This window comes from Necator americanus, chromosome IV (assembly GCF_031761385.1).
Source record: "Necator americanus strain Aroian chromosome IV, whole genome shotgun sequence".
NCBI classification, from domain to species: Eukaryota; Metazoa; Nematoda; class Chromadorea; order Rhabditida; family Ancylostomatidae; genus Necator; species Necator americanus.
The window spans coordinates 37,371,360-37,393,862 of NC_087374.1; the positions used below are offsets into that span (position 1 = coordinate 37,371,360).

The 22,503-nt window shown below is 36.2% G+C and overlaps 1 protein-coding gene across 2 annotated transcripts; it reads right to left on the reverse strand.

Moving 5' to 3' along the window:
• Positions 1 to 1,407: 1,407 nt before the first annotated feature.
• On the reverse strand, positions 1,408 to 22,055 carry RB195_003899 (uncharacterized protein; the record flags this gene model as incomplete). Of its 2 annotated transcripts, XM_064201767.1 has the most annotated exons (18): positions 1,408 to 1,506; positions 1,586 to 1,759; positions 4,399 to 4,499; positions 4,560 to 4,662; positions 5,168 to 5,308; positions 5,766 to 5,891; positions 6,995 to 7,106; positions 7,266 to 7,369; positions 7,483 to 7,617; positions 8,805 to 8,937; positions 9,018 to 9,139; positions 9,224 to 9,308; positions 9,371 to 9,506; positions 15,365 to 15,496; positions 16,976 to 17,113; positions 17,633 to 17,677; positions 21,915 to 21,938; positions 21,998 to 22,055. In XM_064201767.1, 18 exons carry the CDS (start codon positions 22,053 to 22,055, stop codon positions 1,408 to 1,410), a joined length of 1,968 nt encoding a protein of 655 aa, XP_064057647.1. The 2 variants fall into 2 exon arrangements, with proteins under 2 accessions (XP_064057647.1, XP_064057648.1); XM_064201766.1 differs by lacking the exons at positions 21,915 to 21,938; positions 21,998 to 22,055 and having other exon boundaries at positions 17,633 to 17,669.
• Positions 22,056 to 22,503: the final 448 nt, after the last annotated feature.

Here is a 22,503-nt window from a genome sequence, read left to right on the forward strand (position 1 = left end):
AAAACCAGACCTTCCGAAGAGTTCTTGTAGCTGATAAAGTGTCTCAGACTTTTATGATACCTCGGAACCTGTTTTTGTGAGCTTATTATTTTACTTTAGCACATGTTTGTAGTTTCATACACCTGAAGATTAGAAGCATACTACTCTCTAACCTTTCGTGTTCTCTTTTGGTGTTTTATAGAACAATTTTGATATCATTAGCTTTAGTAAAGGTTTTGTTCTCAGAATGTCAATAACAAGAAGCCAATTTTTTTTTAGAATTTGTTCTGTGTATCCGAATTGAGTCGGTACGAGGTTCTCCTGTGATTGCGTGATGGTTCAAAACCGTTCAAGTGCCAACTGACCCTTTCATCTCTATGCAGCGTCGATAAATTGGTACTCAACTTGTCTGGAAGGATAAAAACACTGATTTAACACATTGGTTTGCTGCAAACAATTCATTGCAAGGTTGCAGAGGTTGGCTGGGTGAGGTTCATGAATTTTAAACGATTCTGTAGGAAAGTCGGGGCGTGTAGGGACAGTCCCATAGGGGTTGATTAACGTCGTGCACTTTGTCCTTTGTTTTTTTTTCCTATTATGGTGGTCCTACTTTGATTCTAGCACAATATTGCTCTGTTCATTTTTTTTCGAGTAGGGAAGATAAGAACTTTTCGCTGATGACTGATTCGGGATTACTGCTTTACTTCCATTCAACAACGCCGTCACCTCTTCCAATGCATCTTTTGATCCGAAGTGATCTAAGTTGTAATAATGTAGTAATAAGAAAAGTCTTTGCAGCTTCATTCACAATGAATAACAGGCAGACGAGATATTCCCCCCTAAGGGGATCTTTTTTCATTATTATTTCACATATATATTGCACCGTTAATCTTGATACAAGCTCTAAATCTATAAATCTCAACAACAATAGGAAAAAAAAAAGATCGTAGCCATTCCATCGAATACAAATCATAATGTAATATACAATTTCTCTAGTGACACTACGTAAATTCTCAGTTTTGCTTCATTTCGAAGCTCTCGGTTAATGTTCTCTAATGAGTGCTGTAGCATTCTTTACGGACATCTTGGTCCATTCAAGAATCCTTAAGTACTCATTTATTGAAAGTATGGTAGCTGCTTGAGAAAGCGCTTGTAGTACATGAACAATAGCCGAACGTAAGTGTGTGTCTCTCAATCCAAAGACTAAAGAATAAAAAATCATTGTAAGTAGCGGAAATGGATAGGAAACGGAGGAAGTTTCATCTATGACTAAAGAAACAGAGAGATAAATGGTGTTTAGAGCGATTTTAGAGGAATTAGGAATGTTTGTGGCGAGAACAACAATTACAAAAAAAAAGGCTAGTGTTGACTAGACAAAAAAAAATTCTCTTCGAGCTTCCCAGCTCATCGTTACATTATTTACTGAGATTATATTAACTGATGAAAATCATGCATTTCTGTATCATCACGTACTTCATGATTTGCCTTCTCAATTTCAATATCTGGACGGCAAAGAATCTTGAATTTCTGGAAAGAAAAACAGCATTTTAGAGGTGTAGAAGAGAAAACTTTGATGGAAAAAAATATCCCAAAAAATCGATGATACCTCCGAAAAAGTCCCTTCCGTAGTGACCCAAGCATAAATTGCATAACCCGGTATGCAAAGCATTGACGATAAGGACAAGAACCATCCGAAGACATGTCCCCAGAACGGATAATCATAATTGTAGGCAGCAATTCGTAGCGGTTGATATTTGACTAGACCAAAGATCATGACTCCCTGAAATTGAGTGATACCAATTCGGGTGAGATGAAAAATTTACATATAAATAGTGAAGTAATGGAAAAGCCTCTGAAAAGCTGCAACACAATTGATCTTTATGATCCAGAAGTTGAAAACACATGTATTCAGACCTCTGCAGGAATTTTCAATGTTCAACGCTCCTTATCAGAGCTAATGAGCAACTTATAACATGTCTAATGCATATGAACGCAAAACGAACGTAAGAATAGATGAAAATTCATGAAAAACGATAAAAACAGGACTTACCTAATACTAGAAGAAGAATTAATGTAAATTTCAGTGAAATGCTATTTTGCTTAAAAAATAAAGTTCATCACCTTACTGAGTTCAAAGCCTTCTCCAAACTAGTCTGGAGCTTTTGAAAAATTTCTGTGAGCTCGTGAAAAAATTGCTCTTGACTTGTTTTTTATTCAGTACTTTCTTCAGTATTTACAAGTATTTCTCTATCATTTGAGACTTCTCATAATATTTATATTTTTTTCTGCTTTCTCCAGCCCAAATACTTCTTTTTCTTTCATAGGGGAAAATTCCCTGAACGGTCACCGTTATCAAACATTCATCATTATCCATATTGCATTCAATCGTTTCAAATATTCCAGTAAAAAATATTAAGCAATATCCAGATTTGTGTGGATATTTAGATTCCGTAGGAATCTGATCTCAAATATGTATATGGGTAGAGTGGCACTGAAATTAGCACAAGAGAACTTTTCCATAGTATCTACGAGATCTGTTCTCATAAATTCCTCAGGAAGAAATGACTATTTCCTGCAAAGAGTATCTATAAGTACTTGGAATTTTTCGTGCCACTTACTCGTCGCATCTCATTAAAGAATTACTCCTTGGAATGAGGCCAAAGAATTTGCGGTTAGTCAAGGAAGAAAGAAGATTAAATCCAGATCTGTTAGCACTTTTTCTGGTCTGAAGCTTCTTCGATTCACCTATATTTCTATATTTTCTTACTTGTAGGTTCCAAATGTAATGCTCTCTGATATTGAGAAATTGTGCAATGCCTAGTTCTAGAAAAATGCTTCGGAAAGTTATCAAAAAGGGAAGCATGAGTACCTGTGAAGTACTCTGGTAAAAATTCGTGCTATCCTTTTTCTATAAATTTGTTCCAGTGCCACCGAAAGTGCCAGAAAAAGCAGAATAGATGAAAAATTTAGTGATGGGAGACACGGGTCGCACAAGCGATGTGAACTTGAAAGCAAAAACGATGGCGAAAAGGAGAAACTGTGCACAACTAGGGTCCCTTTTGACACCCGCTACTTCTTTCCCGGAAAAAAAGAAGAAATATTCCGCAATCAATCAATAACGGCCGAATCAACAATCAACTGACGGAATTAAAGGCGATCCTTCCCACAACTTCATTCGTGTCTGTTGTACAAGGGAACAGGTGATACTCTGATGGTTTTTTCTTTTGGTTTTTTCTTCTTTGACGAACATGTGAACAACAACTCGATCCATTTCTGTTTTAACGACTTTTTTTTCGTTTATTCCCTTCCATCAAATACTATGAGAGACAAATTGATATCGCACATCCACCAATCTGTCAATGACAACTGTTCCCGGGCACGGACAGCTCTTCCACATCAGCCATCGTCACGAGCGGACCGCGCTGGTGGAGGTGTGAGGTCAACGCGAAAAGCTACACGGCATATAGCAAGCAATAATAAACGCTTCAGACAATAACTCCCTCAGTTTTACGGTTCAATACAAAAAAAAAATCCGAGGGAAGATTTCTTCTCGAAGAGATCTTCTTGCAACCTTTCAGGATTTCCTCACAAAACCATAGATGATAACTTGTTTTAGATAGGTGCTTTTTTGCGAAAAAAAGTAGATGAGCTTCTATGTTTGAGAATTTCGAAAAAGAAAAAAAAACTTTTGAATAATTTTGAATAAAAAACACTTTTGAATTTCTTGATATATCTTAAGGGTAAAAACATCAGAAAAGTCAAAAAGGAAAAGAGAATTTTCACCAATAACAAATACTCTCCAAACCATTACTCTTGCAAATTAAATAATCGAGCATTTTCTTATTTTAAGCCTAGAAAAATTTCTGCAAATTCAGATTTTCCGCGAAAATCCTTCCTCCTTCGAGAATATCAGAAAAATCACTTTTATAATTACTATGTATGTCTGCAGATATATGTATGCTTAAGCTGAGACTTGCTTCTAATCGATTCTTTCGAAAAAGACAGCTTTGAAATGCTAGATAATCCACTACAGTAGGATTTAAATGAAGTTTGAGTCAGGATGTCTTCCTTCCTCCGTTTTTTTTTCCAGCAGTAAAATCAGAAAAAAGTCATGAGGCGCTGCATATGTGGATACATTTTGACATACTTATCAATAAAATAAAGCCCATATAATACAATTTTTTTGATTTTTCTTGATTTCCTCTCTTTCAAATAATTTCAAAAATAAGATACAAATAAAAAATGGAGAATAATCTCAATTAAAATCACTGTACTGGCCACTCCTACTTACACTCCTCCGTGAGGTCGAAATACGTTTAAAAAGTGAGCCGATAACAAATCGTGTCTGTTACCTACGTACGTCAGTCAGTCAGAAGTGTAACACATTGGTGATAATTGAAAAAAATTCAATGAACCAACCATACAAACAGAAGGAGTGGCAAAAACCCAACAGAATTTCCACCATCGGCTAGGATAATATCCAATCATGCTCTTCATATGCTCATACCATCGATCAATTCCTAAAGTGGAGATCTATGCGAAAAAGGAGAGAGAAAGAGGTATGAAGAGATGATTCCTACCTACACTCCATGAGATTGCAATGCATTCAAAGAAAAGTAACCATAGAAGTGCCCATCCAGATGCAGCATAGAAGTCAAATAATTGGAAGACATAGAATCCACCCTAAAAATCAACTCATCCTCTTTCCCATTATTATTTCTTAAAACTATCGGCATAGCGCAGTCGGTAAGAGATCCGACTGTCATTACACGATCGATCAGGAGGTTCGAAACCGCCGCATTGCCAACCAAGCCCTTAATCTCTTCGGGTTCGATAAATTTCTAGCAGAGTTGTCTGGGAGGATAAAAACACTGACTTGACACATCGGCTGGCCCCGCAACCGATTGCGTAGCCCAGTTACACTTACGTAAACCTCAAACGATTCTGAACTGAAGTGAACGTGATGACGCATCCCGAGCGGATTGCGCCAGAGACATTAACATCTCATTTTTTAGACTCATTTCGACCACCTCACAAGTTATCCTTGGTCCTTAGCGCCTTGTCGGCAGCTGTTCCTGCTTATCGCGATAAAAATCAACGCAATAAAACATAGCGACCATTTCTTCGACCACTTCTCACTATATATTTCGCTGAACGACATCGGAAGGGTGAAGTGGGAAAAACGTACCCTGGTTACGGTACTAAGTCCAATCAGGTACGAGATTAAACATATAACTCCGACAAAAATCTCCCGTCCATACTTCCTTCTACGAATCACTTGTGGGAATTCGTCGATGATCGCTGTGAAGAAACCTTCCATTGTGCAGAACTGAACTGGTCGTTATATCGTTGTTTACGAAAAATAAACATAGTAAGCGTATAATATCACAGAATTGTAACCAAAACGAAATCAAACATCAAAGGTGTTCGTCAGGAATTTCGAGGAAGAAAAACCTTTGTTGTTGTACGTTTGCGACTTTATTAAAACCCCAAAATTTAGATAATTTACCTCTTCGCCTACTGAATATCGTTTCCACCTCAAAATGTTTATCCCACTTGAAAAATTTTTAAAAATCAAAAAAAAAAACTAGAGAGCCTGGGTTGGAAGATAAAGGTTGCGCAAAACAATAACAGCAGAATGATAACATTTTTTTTCAATTCTCGAATTTTGTTCTTCAAGGGAACAAAAGTTTCCCAATAGTTATCCAGACACCTTGCGATCGTTAAGACACCTCTTGAGAATGAAATAGGTGAACAATGAAGTGCTTTTTAGCGGATATTTTCACCTGTGAGTCGATGCCTAAGAATAGCACCATTGAGAAGAAGAGTAGTGACCAGACGTTAGTGTATGGTAATTGTAGGATTCCAGATGGATATGCCAAGAACAGCAAGCCCGGTCCAGCTTGAGCAACCTTTAATGAAAAAAATCACGATCAACGTACATTGGATAATGTTTTCGAACAAAACGTTCAGTCTTTACATGATCCCGAGTAAACAGTAAGGTCACAATGGTTTTGAAACTAACTCTGAGATAAGGAAGAAACAGAAGAAAAAAAAGAAGAAGAAGAAAAGAAAGGAAAAGAATAACTATTATAACAAAATCAATATTTATAGACCAATTTGTGTTTCTTCTATAAAGAATTAAAGAAAAGAAAGGAAAAGAACAAATAACATTAAATAAATAAGGAAAAGAATAAATATTATAAAAAAATCAGTGTTTCTAGACCAATTTTTGTTTCTTTTAACGGTAGAATTTTTGTTTCTTTTAACGGTTCGTTTCGTTTCCTTTTTTTTGCCTTCATTTTACATACATGTTATTTGTATTTATTTGTGTTGCATGTTGTATGCTATTTTTTTTTGTGTGTAGTCCCGAAAAATATTTTTCGTCGTTTTGGAATCGTATATTGAGAGATATTTACATGGTGCTTGGTCTTTCTGTTAAGATTTGTTTTTTTTTTCGAGATTTCTTTCTATATAAGACTTTTCTGAAGTTTTAAAGATTCACTAAAACTGAATACAGGATTGTCGAAGTTTTTGAACAGAGAGGACCTCTCTGCTCTCATCCGGGCTCATCGTTTGACTTCTGCTAATTTCAGGATTATCACCAGCGATTTCGTCCACTTTAATCCACTTTTTTGTATCCAAGATTTAGTTTAAAATGACTTAAAATATATTAATAATGACCTAACACTCATGGAAAACTCATAAACCTAGCACCAGAGGAGGGAAATAAAGTGAAGAAGTAAAAAAAAAACATAAAATACTTCTTGATACTTTATAAAATAAGGTACGAAGAATTCGCGATGAACACAAAATATCGGAGAGAGAATTATCCGAGATATTTCGCGAATTTTTTGGAACCTGTGCAGCTCGTAAATGTCTTTATTTTCTTCAATTATCCACGGATACGGATCTCTCTCCGACATTCGCTCTTTTCTCGGACGAAAATCCGACATTTTCCTTCACGAGAACAATTTTACGATAAAATAGTGATGAAAATGGAACTAATTCCTACCTCGGCAACACTTTTTTCCTGTTGAGTGGCCATAAATCCGATGAAGGAAAAGATAACAAATCCAGCGAACACACTGGTTCCACTGTTCACAAAGCATACGGTAAGCGCTTGTCTAAAATGAAATACTTTTAGAATTTTTACAGAGGTTTTTTTTTAAATTCCAGTTAAAGTTAAAAAAAATTGTTAAAAATAAAAGAAAAAAAATTCCGTAAAATTCCAGTCTTGGATAAAAGATGACCTATGATTCTAAAATTGCCAATATACTACTCACTTGTACACATTGTTGTGGTATTTGTTGTAGCTTCCCAATGCCACCAAAGCTCCTAATCCTAAACCATAGGAGAAGAATACCTGAGTGACAGCATCCACCCACACCTAAACATAGTTTGAAATAGCTCGAGGCAAAAAACAAACAAAAAAAAAACATATTTTAGAATATTCGATCACCCGAATAATAGTGAAAAGGAGTAGTTAAAAACTACAATTACCTTCGATTCCAACAATTTCGAGAAATCCGGTTTCAAATAGAATTCCAATCCAGTTGATGCGCCCGGTAGTGTAAGACCGCGAACAAGTAAGAAGAAAAGCATGATGTAGGGAAATGATGCGGTTAAGTAAACAACCTGTAATTAAACATCCCGAAGAGAATAAGGGAATGTTAGAAGTTTAAAATTTCTTTTTTCTCCATAGATTTTCACCAAACTATTCGTTGAATTTCGATTCTAACCATACTTCTTTCTTATTTACTCTTAAATATAAAATATTATGAAAAACTTCATATATTGCGCTCCAACACTCTTATTGTTTTTGATAAACAATGTTGAGCGAACTTTTTAGTTTAGCAAAATTTTTTCAGCAAATTTTCAGATTTTGATTTGCTTTGGGGCTAATCACCGCTCCTGAGATGCCTAAAATTAGAAGAGAATTTTAAAAATTTTCTGTAGGAAATCTCTTATTGAAAAGCTTTGCCGGAAAACGAGCAGCAAAAACCAATGTGAACTGATGGATTGTCATTTTTTCTGGTCTACAACTCCGAGGATCTAGTGAAAACGAAAATCCAAAAAAAAAAACTCCAGAAAATTGCTGTCATCACAGCGAGCAAAGAGGGAGGGGAAGGAATGGAAAGGATCGAAGTTTCTAAAAATTCTGTTCTTTTGGAGTAGAGAATTTTATTTTCTTATTTTATTTTCCTGGAAATCCCTAACTATATTTTACTTATGACGAGAGAAGTTTTTTTTTACCAGAAAATTTTTTTTATGCAAGTCGAAATGGAAACTATATACCATATACTAACTACTACTATATACTGCTAACAACATAGTAACACTTTGGTTTGGGAACCTTTAGAAGCTTTTTGAATACAAGACGAAGGTCTTAAAATGATGCATCAGGAGAAGGAGAATTTGGACTATCCGGGAAATCGCACCATCACTCACATGGCTGTTTTGAGTGCAATATGGAAATTATTTGTTCATGGGATTCATTAGAGATCATTGTGGCACGGAGTCTTAGAGATAAATTAATTATCGAAAAAAAACAGTCTCATGGCTGACAGCTGGAATAGGACATTTATGGCTCTAATCACAAAGATTTGCCAGAACAACGGTGGCCAATAAAATCACTTAACAACACTTTTTTTAAGCTGATCAAGAAACAATACAAAAGTAATTTTTGTTGAACTGGCTTAAGAGTTCCTGAACTGTTTTACTTTTCTCAGAAAAAGTTTTGATTGGCTTAACAGCGTTTTCAAACACATTTTCCCATTTGTAATGGAAAGCGTTCTAGCTACAAAATTTCTAAAGAAACTCACCTTTCCAGTCCATTTCACTCCTTTAAAAATGCACAGATAACAAATCACCCAAGCAATAAAGAGATAGAAAGCGAGATCATAGCGTAGACCTCCTGGATGATCAATACCATCTGAGATTCCTAACACTTTGAAACTGAAAAACAAACAAACAATTCCCATAATCAGCACATTTGTCTTCACTTTGTTCTCCCAGAAATTGTAAGACACACTTACTTCCAGAATTCCTTTACCGGTGACTGGACACTGAGATCAGCAGCAGTACAAACAGTGAAATTCGCTTTCGGTCCGACAAAGAATTGCTTTTTGTATTCGAGAAGGTGATCGGCTGTCAGCACCTACACATAGTTTATAATTTGTTAGAAAAAATCGAAATAAATCAATTAATTTTAAAAATCGAACCAGAAAACGAGCGCACTCACTTTTACATTGAAAAAGTCGGCTATTGTTCGATTACTATCACATGGAAGTTTCTCATATTCGGATCTACATCTTGGAGTATTCCATCTAATAAATTTATTCTTACATTTAAAATAATTGCTAGGAGAAATAAATCAAGCGCAACGTACTCGTTATTGCAATTTCTCCACGGGACGTTCACGTCCAATCTGGCAGAGTTCCAAAAATAGCAAAGTGCCCAACTAAGCACGACAATATAGTAGATATTCAACCAGAATGCCATCACAGCGGCAGCAATTCCTACCCCTGTAAGGAAGTGAGTAAACAATTCTGAGGTCGTACGATTTTTAGAGATGGTTTGCTAAAAGCTAAGTAATCTAATTGTGATGCCATGCGGGTGACTGAGCCTCGACTTTCTGTGGCACATCCCACATTTATGTTTTATACTTTTATGAAATAAAATAAAAAATTATAAAGCTTTTATATCCATAAAATGTAGCACAAGGCTTTGGGTGTCTGACAGATCGCAGTTGAGACCTGATCACACGAGCACGCCGCACCTATAGAGTTAAAGGCATCACTCCACGAATCTGAGGTGGTACGGATTTCAGGTGGAGTATTCGTATAAGGGATGGGAGACTATGGAGAGGGGGTGACTCCGTCCATTTCTTCCTAATTGCCGTAAAAAACGACCCGGAAGATACGGCTTCGAGCGCACTACTTTCTACAAGGAGTTCGACTGGAGCGCGCCAGCCTTGTGCGGCGTCGCATCATCCGGACCGTTTTTTTACGGCAATTGGGAAGAAATGGACGGAATCACCCCCCTCTCCATGGTCTCCCATCCCGTATACGAATATTCCACCTGAAATCTGCACCACCTCAGATTCGTGGGGTGATGAGTTTAATCCAGAGCATGATCCTTGGAAAAATATTGGCTCAAATTTTATTGAAAATCTTTTGCTGATATTGTTCTTGAACACTTTTTTTTTTAGAAATTAACGCACTCATCATATACCACCAAAATGGTGGACTTAAACAGTATGCTTTCAAAAATTCGTACATGAGGCTTATTCTGTTCCCTCAGGGACCAGCGAACAAAATATCGAAGATGTGCCTGAGGTGACAAACCGGTGGAACATTGGGATTTGTTAGCAGCTTGCTAGATATTCTTGAAGATGCTCATCATAACAAAATCATCTTATAAAATCCTCCAAAAAAATCATTCTAAACCTCCTAAATCAACCCAGGATTCGATTGTGACGATGACGTTTGGCAGCGAAAAATAGATGGTTGGTAGAAAATTACAGGCTGATTTTCAAAAAAATATAGTCCCTCTGAAAATGAAATTACAACGACATATTATTCGAAAGTATTCGATGCTTTCTTTCATTAAAAGGCATTTCAATGTCAGCTGCTGAAAGCATCCACACGTGCAGAAAGAAGGCTCTGCATGTTCGACGCAATGTCTAAAGAGATCGTGACCACGTGAAAAAAACAAATGAAAATTCTTTTCCGCTTCGCTGCACTCTTCCGTTCCGTTGTGACCAAGGAAAAAGAATCTGCTTCTTTGTTCATAAAGGGAAAACTTCCCGCATTCTCTTTTTCTTTGTTTTACGAGTGCGGAACCTGTGGAAGAGCAGATAAAATTCTGCATCAAATTTATGTGGATTCATTCTCTTTTTTGAATTTCATGTGCTGAACGAAATAGCATCAAATAAATCGAAGTATTTGAAGCCTATTGAACAACTGCATTACAGAAAAAGAGACCTTACAGTATTTTTATTTGCTAAAAAAAAGCTAGTTATTAGAAAAAGTACTTGAAAAGGTTCGATATACGTATGGGTAACGTTTACATTTAAAGAACGGCTAGGTAGGCTTGGTTATTTATCCTTAAGTTATAACCAAGTTAACCTTCTATGTTTAAATATCCTCATTCTATTGCATTTCGCTAATACGTACGTTTTTTTCTGGATTCGCAGAAGAATTTTTGCTACAAAGCCAAAGCTACTCCATAAATATTAAAGGGAAGTTCCAATTAGATTTCGCTGGTTCCAATTTCTTAGCAATCCTAAAGCGGAAGAATTTTCGTCGTTGAAAATAAATTGCGATCCCATAGGTAGCCTCAAAAATACCTCGTAAATTCTATCACATTTTGGATCGTTAGATATATTTCTGTTAATCATAAACCGCCTTGCGTATTCAGGAGGCTCTATGGTTAGTTGTTCTTCCTGCGGTTCCATCCTAATTCTATCACATTTTACAATCTTTTTCTTATACTTTTTGTTCTTGTAGGATCCAAAGAACTAGAGGACCAACTTAATATTCCAATGTTAGTGGCACGAATTACCTCTAAAATATTTATTAACAAAAGTGCACATCAAATCCCCCAATTCTGCAGCAAATGCCAAACAAAAGCAAACTAAAAACTCCAATTGTCCTTTCTAATCTTTGGCTCTATGTTATAATTTAAAAAAAAACCCTAAAGGAAAGACATTGTTTTAGTCTGTTGAGCTAAAAATTGCAATGCTGAGAACGAACTAAAAAAAAGAAGAAAAATTCCCGGGAAAAAAGTAAAGTACAAGATGGGCGCCGAAGAACTAATGAAGCTTCTGAAAAGAAGAAAAATTTGGCAACCGTTGCAGAAACCACCATCGGATCGGGGGGATGCTATCTCAGAAAGAACGTGAGTTCCAGAACAACAGTCCTGGAAGTCATCAAATCCCAACCAGACTGATCAACAGTGTTCATAATGGAAGTAAATACTAGGTAGTAAATAGTGAATAAATAAATACTAGTAAGTTCCGGATACCGTTAGACTTCTATGAATGAATCCTTCTATTTTATAGTTACCAACGATTTGAACGACTACGATCGTGCTTTAGATAGGTATTGATTGTGGACGGATCGGTTTAGCAGTCGTCACTACTGGTAAGAATCCAGCTGGCGATTATTTGTTACGAGTAGATGGACAGTTCTACCGTTGGTTCTGCGAATTTCCCTGTGTATTACTATATTTCTGTGGGAAAATTCCGATCCGGAAATCGGAATCCGAAAGATCTCTTCTACGAAGAAGTATTGAGTCGAACAAGGTCACAAATTGCTCGCACTTGTGTTCCGTTAAGGTCCTCCAGCAAATACCTGCCACTGACAATACTTAAATTTACCGTCACATCACGATTACTTGAAAATTTGCAGGTTTTTTTCTGCTAGAAACAAAAAATTCCATTTCAAGAAGCGTACGAACTTTAAATACTTTAATCCTTCAAACGTGCACATGCACTCGTTCCCGTTCAAACTTCTTTACGTCACCGTTGCACGAAAAAGAAATGAGGTATTAGCAATGTAAACTCGAGAATGTCCAGTGAGTGTTTTTTTTTTTCAAAAAAGACCTCAAACACATGTATGAGAGGGCCAAAGTCATGTATCAAGAGGAGCTGAAGCAAAATGTCAGGAAAAAAAAGAAGAAGATTACAACATATCTGTTCTTGAAGAACTTTTCGGTGACGTTTTTTTTTTCTGCAAATTTTTAACTTCAAACCTTGTGTAACGTTAACCGTTTGCACTTTATTGCATTCAGAAAATTGTAAAAAAACGGGCGTATGTCTAGTGTTAAAAGTTCAATGAACACTTTGACTCTCAGCTCCACGTTCGATAAGAAGTGAAAGCACTTGAACGGGTAGAAAACTAAAAATTTGAAATTTATTGCGCTATTTTTGGGTCTTATTTGAAAAAAAAAGAATCTTGAAATTGGCCTGTATATTCACTGAAAGTGCACCAAAAAAAACAGAGCTGATCAACTCAAAAAATTCATGAATATGGAAAGAAAAGAACAATTTGCTACAAACGACCGATTGATAAAAAAGTAGCAAGTGGCGGAGGAAAATGTAATTTGGGGAGGGAGGGAATCAACCGCACTTCTATTTCTGAAAGCTCGACTTTTGTTTTTTTTTCTCTTAGTAGCTTTAGCATACATGCAATAGATCCTTTAAGACTAATGCTTAGGTTTTAGGACGCATCGTCGACACCATTCATCGTTGCAGCCCAAGTGGAACAAGCGATGGTCCCCAGCCGATTCCAACCGCTACGCTCCACCGTGCCGCTTCGAGCGTAGCCGTTTATGCAGCTGCGCCGAGCGTCTGGTCGCCTTGACTCGACTACATAACGACTCTAAATTCATTCCTTTTTGCAAGACTGCACTGGAATTGATCAAAAAGTCTCCATATGCGACTTTCGATAAACCTCGGCATGTTGATGTTTCAATAATTGTCCTGCTCAATTGAAGAAAACAATTATTGATCAAAAAGTGATAAAGACCTTTGATGTCCATGTTAGATGACTTTTCCCGATCGCAAAAAAAGTGGATCAGGAATTAATAAACAGCAATATCCTACGGAACACCACCACTAAGTAAGGCGACACCAGCAGAGACTCACGCAGTAACGATCTTCTTCGCAGCGGAAGGAGCTTACTGTCACGTTTGACTTCCTACGGTACTAATTTCCAAGGATTTAAGGTCCACACGAGTAACCACATCGGAGATTAGCTAACAATGAGAAAGTAGCACTGTATTAGGTTGTTTCATTCTTGTTTAAATGAGCACCTGGACAAGGTGACGGATATTCTGACCTCAAAGACAACGCATCACGAAGGTGACAACCTCGCACACGCTCCGGTTCCTTTAGCAGAATATTTATTGGTTTAACTCTAACAGTCTGCTGAGACGACCTCATTGATTTTCGACCCCTGGTGGGGCGCGCGTGCACAAAGTTGGCGCGTTCTCACTCCTTTCGTTGGAAAAAAAATACAGTTTCCCACGCCGTTTTTCAGGACGAGTACGGTAGAATTGAGCGAGGCCGCACGAATAATCGTAATCTACACCATGAACTATGTGTTTGCCCACAGAGACCCACGCTACCATCGTGATACGTTGTATTTAGGTATTCACGTGTGTTTTTTTTTTTATTCTTTTGAAACCATCGTTCTTTTAGGTGGCGCAATACTCTTCGCTGGTCATTCTGTGCCATTTTCTCCAAGGGAATGATGAAGTAGATGGCGACTTCCCTCATGTCGTAGCGAGTCAACGAATTTGAGAACACCGTCGGACAGAGCACATCCGTACTATTGGAAGTGGATCCCCTCGTCCCTTATCTGCTAAGATAGTGAGGAGTCGTAACGTCAGACAGCCTTCGCAACATCCTCATCTGCATGTCCCGCCGGAGACGAGTTTTCACTTTTTTGACCCAACGGGCAGCGTTGTCAAAAAGTATGCCGGTTGTCAATGGCTATTTGAACCAGGCGGCGGTTTCAACAGTGGCAACCTCACAAACGAGGCCGCCGTCAGAATTCTCTTCAGTTCCTACATTTCTGGAAGTTTACCGCAAAATGATTTAAGCTTCGCCAGTCATTCGGTGGAATGTGAATGAGAACTGCAAAGCGTTGTTTGAGGAACGGAGGAAAATTTTTTAGCTGATTCAGTCATTGCTTAGAAATGGTGAAATCGGTCCTGTGTCATCAAAGCATAGAATTATTAGTTGCTAGCCATCCTGTATTAATTCATAGAGGCCTAAAATTATAATTATTTAATTTAAAAAACTCGTTCCTTATGGGATGAGCTATTTGTCTAACCTACTTTAGAAAAAAAAATTCTCACCATATTCATTTCTAGCCTGATTAATTGATATAAATTCTGTGCAGAGTTTTTGGTATAACATTATTTTAAAAAAATGAAATAAAATCGCAAAATCTTGCAGCCACTAACTTAGATTTCATGTTTAAGTTCTATTGTTTTAGTTTTATTGTTTTGTTTTTGTTTAAGTTTTTTTAAGAACAAGAATTAAAAAACACATTACTTTAATGGATGAGCTGATCCTTACTTACTTTTGTCATATTTCAAATGTGAATGTGACAGCCCAGCTCTTAGCCTTTTTTGGTTTGATCGGCTTCAAAATTTGAATTTCAGTGGAATGAAAAATCCACGAATGGAAAATCAAGACGTAATTGCGTAGAAAAATCAACCAGTTGTATGAGAGTTCTTTTCTTATTTTTCGTTAAAAATGCGGTTTTAGAGAAACTATTTTGCTTTGTGAAATTTTGACGCGTTGTTTATTCCTTTAGAAGTTATGGCTATAGAAATATTCTCTCAAGCATAAACAATTATTGCAAACCTTTAAATATCGGGCATATTTTGAACATTCCTAGGCCACCAACGGACAATAGTTGTCCCCATGATGTTTCGAGAATGAACAGCGGTGCTCCACAAAACACCAACGAGATCACATACGGGATGAGAAATGCCCCTGAAATGAAGGGAAAAAAGTCGACTATTCCATTTTTTTTCTTGACAAACAACTGTTCAATTTTCTGTAAATTGTGACATTCGATACGCATATAGCATATGTATATAATGTTCGCCTTTTCAAATCAGCTGTTCGTTGTTTTTTCGTCAACAGATCATATGTCTTATGTTATGGATGCAAAATAAGCACTTCCAGAACAACAATGATGCAGTAAGAATGCAACGATGTTGTTGACAATTTGTTACATGCACTCAGATTGGAATGTTTGATGAACTAGATGTTTTGGGATGACGAATCCGTATTTTATCCCCATGATACGCTAAGGAATTCCCCATTAACCATCGCCAACAATACGCGCAATCGATCAGTCGGCAATTTTTCATTTAGTGTCGATGAATCAAACTCAAAGCCATGCAATTAATCGAATCCACAACGCCAGTCATGTCGACTGCTCTCGGATTCGGCTCCGGCACAACGCCCGTTGGGTCCTCGGTTACAACCACCATCCGCCGCCGGTCTTACACAGCAGCAACGGGAAACAGCCGACTCTTATGCGACCTAAGGGTCACACAACGTCTTCCACTTACATCCGGCGGCGGATACTTCGGATTTCGGATGGTCTAATTATTACATCGAAGAAATGTCTGGTTTTCTCGACAATAAGATACTGTCGTCGGAAAAAAGAATGACATTATTCAGGAATTTATAGATTGGAATGGAGTAATCTCCTGTCAAATAGATCCGAACAGAATAATCTCAGTTTAGTTTCTCTGAATCAAAAGAAAAGTATTCCAGTGGAAAACTCCAGAAAAATTTAATTTTTCAAGAGTTCTTCTTTCTCTTACTCTTTTCACATGCAAAAAGGAAAAAAAGAGATTATAAAGATGGTGTGCCTGCGAGGTTTTTGGATGAAAACCTTTTTATTTGCTTGACGTTTCGGCTTTTTCGCCGTCTTCAGAGGTTATAAAGAGTTTCAGTTCTGTGAGGACAGAAATATATGGGACCTTCAGAAGTACAGGGATGTTACCATAGCAAAAAGCAAGCTTTTCTTCCTTAGAGATCATTGAAAAAAAGTTTGATTGTGGTTTGAGGGCAAGCGTCAAGAAAATTATTATTAGAGACCTACTATGGGGACTGAAATCCTCGGAAATCAAGGAATTCCTGTTTCTGTCACAACCACGACTGTGCGAACTGCTACAACTAAGATTTTTTTATTTCCTACTAATTCCTAAAGAAACAGGGTTTGGAATTAGCTCAACCCCTTGATGGTGCTATCCTTAGGGCTCGTGGAGAACAACACCACCAGCTTTTTGTAGGCGAGCACAATCTGGCGTTGTGCATACCACATCTGGATTAGATTACATACATCTAAGAAGCACTTGGAGAAGAACTCCCACCAATATCGTCAATTACCAATTTGAAAAACCCGCAAAACTTAAATATTTATTGTTTTACGCGTAAATCCGGGATTTCTCTCACCTCCTCCGTTCTGATAGCACAGATAGGGGAATCTCCATACATTTCCGAGACCAATTGCATAGCCGATACAGCTCATGATAAAATCCGCCCATGAGCTCCATTGTTCGCGTGGTGCGGTTTCATGCGTCTCGAGCAGAGCTGGAAGAGCAGATATTTTCAGGATTTCAGGATTTCACTTAAGAATTGTAAAAACCATCCGGAATCGAAATAATCATCGTTTTCTTATGGGAAATCCTTTTCAATCTTATCTGAAATCGAACGGGAAATATCCCAAAGAGAACAATTCTTAAAGTGCAAAAATTGAGGATCTAAACAAAGCTCTGAAGAACTGAAACGTACTAAAAATCGTGCACAAAATGATAGCTTCAAACTACAATTAGGGAAATTCCGGAGAAAAAAATTCAAAAAACGAACATTTTGCAATGCAAATAGTATTGCCTTCGTTTTTTTCCGGACATTTTCTACGTGAACTCCTTCAAATTCATTTACTTCTGCATCAAAAGTACATTTACTAATGTCCTTTTCCTTTCAAAGAAAAAAAAAAACACTGCAACAGAATTAGTGTCATAGTTTCATTTTCTTGAACAAATATGTAGGAAAATATATAAGAAACGAGGAAAAAATGCAGAAATATTTCGTGAAGAAACGCAGACTCACTGTCATTCTGATGACTAGACGGTTTTCGGTCACCCATAAGATTTCCTGAAATTAAATTTTCAATCCGTCCTGATATTTTAGGAAATATTTTACGGAATAATTGTGTTCGCTTAGTAGCGCGTGTAAGGATAACACTGATAACTGAACTGATAAGCTTTATTCGAGAAAGTTACGATTTCTGAGGAAGGCAGGAAGCATCACATAGTTATAGGTGAGAGCTCGTTTTTCAAAAAAAAAATATAAAAACTAACTATTGATCCGCTTCGTAACGTCATAACAGTGCTCATATTACCTACTTGTTGAAGAAATCTTCTGAGTCAGTTGGCTTCAGAAAATCGCATGAACGTGACCATAACCGCTCGGAAAAACCGCTATGCGTGTTTTTTTTTCTTTTTCAATCCGTTCCTGACTCCTTCAAGCAGCCATAGAAACCAAGAATTTTTCGATGCAATGCAGCTGCCTATCAACTCGTTCTTGAAAGTGTTTTGATGAAAAAAAAATGATAAACTAGTGCTGTTCATGGTCGGGAAATTAAACTTTGTGTCCGAGTTTTTCACGACACTTTCGACATGTTGTACAAGTGCAACGCGGTAGAATGTTGCTTTTTTTCAGGAATGGTTTGATTGATCAGCTCACTAAAATGAAAAGTGAAATCAATTGTTGTTTTTCAGTTTGTTCTGTTGTTGTAACAGCTAATTACAGCAAATGGTCGATGAAATAAACAAAAAGTGCTCTTATATAAAATGTAAGCATTTTTTAACGATAAAAATCAGAATGTATGAGAAGACACACGTCTAGAGTGGATCATTTCTCAGCAATCCGCATCACTGAATGAGTATATTAAAAAAATTTTTGCTAAACCTCACTTAGGTACCTTTTACTAAATCAGAAAAGTTGCGGCAAGTTATTGAATTTTAGAAAAATTCTTTGAAAAAGCACTAAATTCCGACTCCAATTTCTTCAAAAAATTTCTATATTCAAAAAGCAGACTCGAGTACAGATGAAAATGATTGTGAAAAACTTCACACTTCGATTTATTTATTATATGTATTATATTTTATTTTATTGCATATATTATATTTTAAAACTTATTTTCAATTTATTAAAATCACTCATTGTGATAATAAGTATTGACTTTCTATTTATTATTTATCAAAATCAATAGGAGCATCTCTTTTGCATTAAGGTTCCCAAAAATCATGACACCTATAATTTAAGGAAAAACCATTCATTGTGCAGATCCTGGTAGAAATATGAATGAAAGATATCTATACTCGCGTTTGTTGTTCAAATATGGATATTTAAAATTCTCAAATTTTTGATGTTCTGGAATTTCTAAAGCATTTTTTAAATTCATCAGTTTCGGTTTTATTCGTTTAGTCGTTTCAGGACCGTACCTCCTCCCACTATATCCAGTAATTTTGACAAAAATTTGCTTTGTTCAAGATCGTCAGTAACAAATTAAGTGCCATAGAAGCATTCGCAAACAGGTACTATGACACCATGACCGGCGAATCCATGAAGGAGTCGTGAAAAAAGGATGCGGAATCTTGTCCAGACTAATAGAAAAGATTTATTTGATGAATTCCCGTCTTCCAAAAGGCAGCTACACGAAAGAATTTCGGAAGTGAAAAGAAGTGAAAAAATTAAGAGAAAATTCCAGACAGTGATCGATAGAGAATAAATATTACGGCAGAATCATTGTAAGAAATAAGAGTAAAATGTTTGCGCTGGGTAAAAATTGATATTAACTCCAAGGAAATAAATCCATATTGCAAGAAGTCACATGACATATAAATCAGATTAATAAATCTTCTAATAGTCAGAAACACATTGGATGGTTTTTTTTTCCTTTTAGAGATAAATCAAAAGAATAAAGAATTTCTGAGATGAAATGAATGGAATAAAGAACTTTATAATATGAATGTGCGAAATATGTGAAGAAACAGCCATCTTCTCGTGTGGTTTTTATTCCTAGTAACTTTTCAAACTGGAAATTGTGTAATCCAGACAATGATGTCAACGCAAAACAATGAAAAATGTGTTAAAATTCACAGATAAGGAGAAACATGCAAACCATGCTGTGATCATTTTGAAGTCTCGTAGAAAATTAAAGCAGAGAAAACGTGACAAGAAAAAACTATGGAAATTACTAACAAATCCAGGGAAAAATCCAGAAAAATACTCAGGGTGAGGAGTTGACAAAAAAACTGGAGAATATTTTTATTAGTTAGTTTTTTTTTTCTCCTGGATATAACTTTAGCTCCGAATGAAGGATGAGATGAAGATAAAGGTTAAGAGTTCACAAACATTTGTGAGCAACGATGGGCGCCTGCCAGCAACAGCTCCGCCCACTTTTTTCTCTCTACCCCTCTCTGACCCTCGATACGCTCTTCTGGCTGTTTTAATTGGATCCAGGACCTTAGGAAAACTTTCATTCAGTTCAGAGATTTTTTTCTTGACATCTAAGATATTGCGTTAAAAATTTGTGGTTTCTATAGAACTACGAGCGTTTTATCCAATTTCAGCCCGATTTTCTCATTTGATTCCACTGCTTGCATAGTATTTCTCTAAGAAATTAATCAATAATTTTTTTCGCATCGCAAGAAATGCTTAATTTCGCTGGAATACACTGCTATTTGAACTTTTTATCCTATTATTCAGTGGAATATCGCCATCTAAAGGGATTTGACGGAATGTGAGGTTGTTTTAAATCCTTATTATGCTATAGAAGATGTCCAAGAGAGGGGTAACAAGTAATCCTACATTTAAAAAGAACATCTTAATGACCGTGAATCCGAAATGTCTACGGAAAGCAAACAGAAGATGTTTTTTTTTTCGGCTAGTAATTTATTTAAGAACAATTTTCAACAATTTTCTATTTCAACAACAACAATTTTTCGGCTAGAAATTTATTTGTGGAACTGGTGCCAGCTGCCTAGATCCTGAAATTATCCAGATTCCAAGAATTCTGTACAGTAAGAACAATTGTAGCTTTCATTTGTTAGCCTAGGAATGAATATATGCAACCTACAGTTTCTTAAGCGCTCATATCGGTTGCTGTACATATGGGGGCAGTTTTATGCAAAAAAAACAAGGAAAAAATAAACGAGGATGGATATATACGAAATGAGTCATTTTCACGATATTTTCATTAAAAAAAAACTAAAAATTCTCGTGTACATTCAACTCTATCAGTACTTCAATATGGCAGTTATCCAGTAACAGGACATCTGTCTATGTGTCTACTTGAGTCAGCTCCACTTTGCACTTTCAGAACGACATATGTTTATGAGCACATTTCTCATAAATCCTAAAGCTTTTTCCCAGAATTTTCAGCGGATTCCGCACCAATAAACTATCAAAAATTCCAGGTAAAATCATCAATAAAATGTGTCATTCATTCACAGTTTGCAATGAAATAGCACTGAAGCCGTATAGAAACAGGATATGAAAAATTCATAAGAAAGACCATCGTTGTCGCTTTTCACTGCCGCCCGATGCGTACGGCCCCGATTCATCACATCTATGATCCACAGCGATATGATATTGGCAGAGAATGTGGTTCACAACACATGATCAGAACAAAAACAAAACGATATATTTAAGTTTTCGGTTATCGCTCAAACTCTTGACGATCACGTTTATCAAGCATCGACGGTCGACATTTGACAAAGTTTTTATTAGCGGATTTATCCCGGAGGAAATCAGCGTTGCGTCTGTAGATACTAAACGCACTATTTATTATTATTTATAATCTATATTCGTATAGTCATTATTTATTATTATTTTATTATTTCTCATTATTTATTTCATTGTTGAAATCGTTTTGTTATTTATTTAAATTAATTTACATATGTTGTCATTATTATTTTATCTTATTATTTGTTTATGTATTTATTTACTTATTTATTTATTCACATACACCAATGGTGCACCAGAAAAGAAAGACAAAAAAGTAGAACGCACGTTGTCTCAGTCAGAGAATCTTACGAACAAAAAAAAATACAAAATTTACTAAAACCGAAACCCAATTTATTGTCAGAGAAGACTGGCGCTGTATTTTTTTGCGGCGGGTTACAAGTATTTACTATTATTGCTCATAATTTATATTTGCTAACAAATATCTGCTTTTTCTCGGAATAATCTTCCTGAAGGAGAAAAATAAATTCAAAAAAATAGTAGAAAATAAAGAAAAAGAAAAAATATTAGAATGGAGAAGAAAATAAGAGAAAAAACAAAACAAAAGCTCAGCTTCAATTCAGTATTTGACGATGCTTACCGTAATCTGATGATAATCGCTTGCCTCACACGAGAAAACCTCACAAGAGCACACAATGGTCAGAGTGTATGAGTGTTGCTCACTCAGCGCGATCAGTGATGTTGATAGCACCGTCATCGAACGATCACAGCTATTATTCATTCGTGAAATATCGCTAGAATTTGAAAATCACATCAAAATACAGGGAAATCCATAAATCCCAGAGATTGAACTTCCCATCTACGAACTATGTAATCATTATTTCGTTAACTTGTTTACTAGATTTGTTTACTGTAATTAGTCGACTTTTACCCTTAATCAAAAAATTTGAATTGATTTGTGAACTAATCTTTTCTTAATCTCAACTTATATAAGGTATTAAAGTGTGTTGTTCTCTATTTCAATCAATTATTTTTCAATTTTTATTTTTTAAAAGTTTTCTGCACCTTTGTTTAATAACTCCTCTATTTTACGTTCCCTATCTAAGGATAATTTCTTCCATCTTTTATTTCCAGTTGAAAAAACTCACTATCTTTTAAAATAAATTAGTAAAAAATAATTAATAATTGATAAAAAAAAATAATTAATGCCTAACTTATTAAAATGGCTA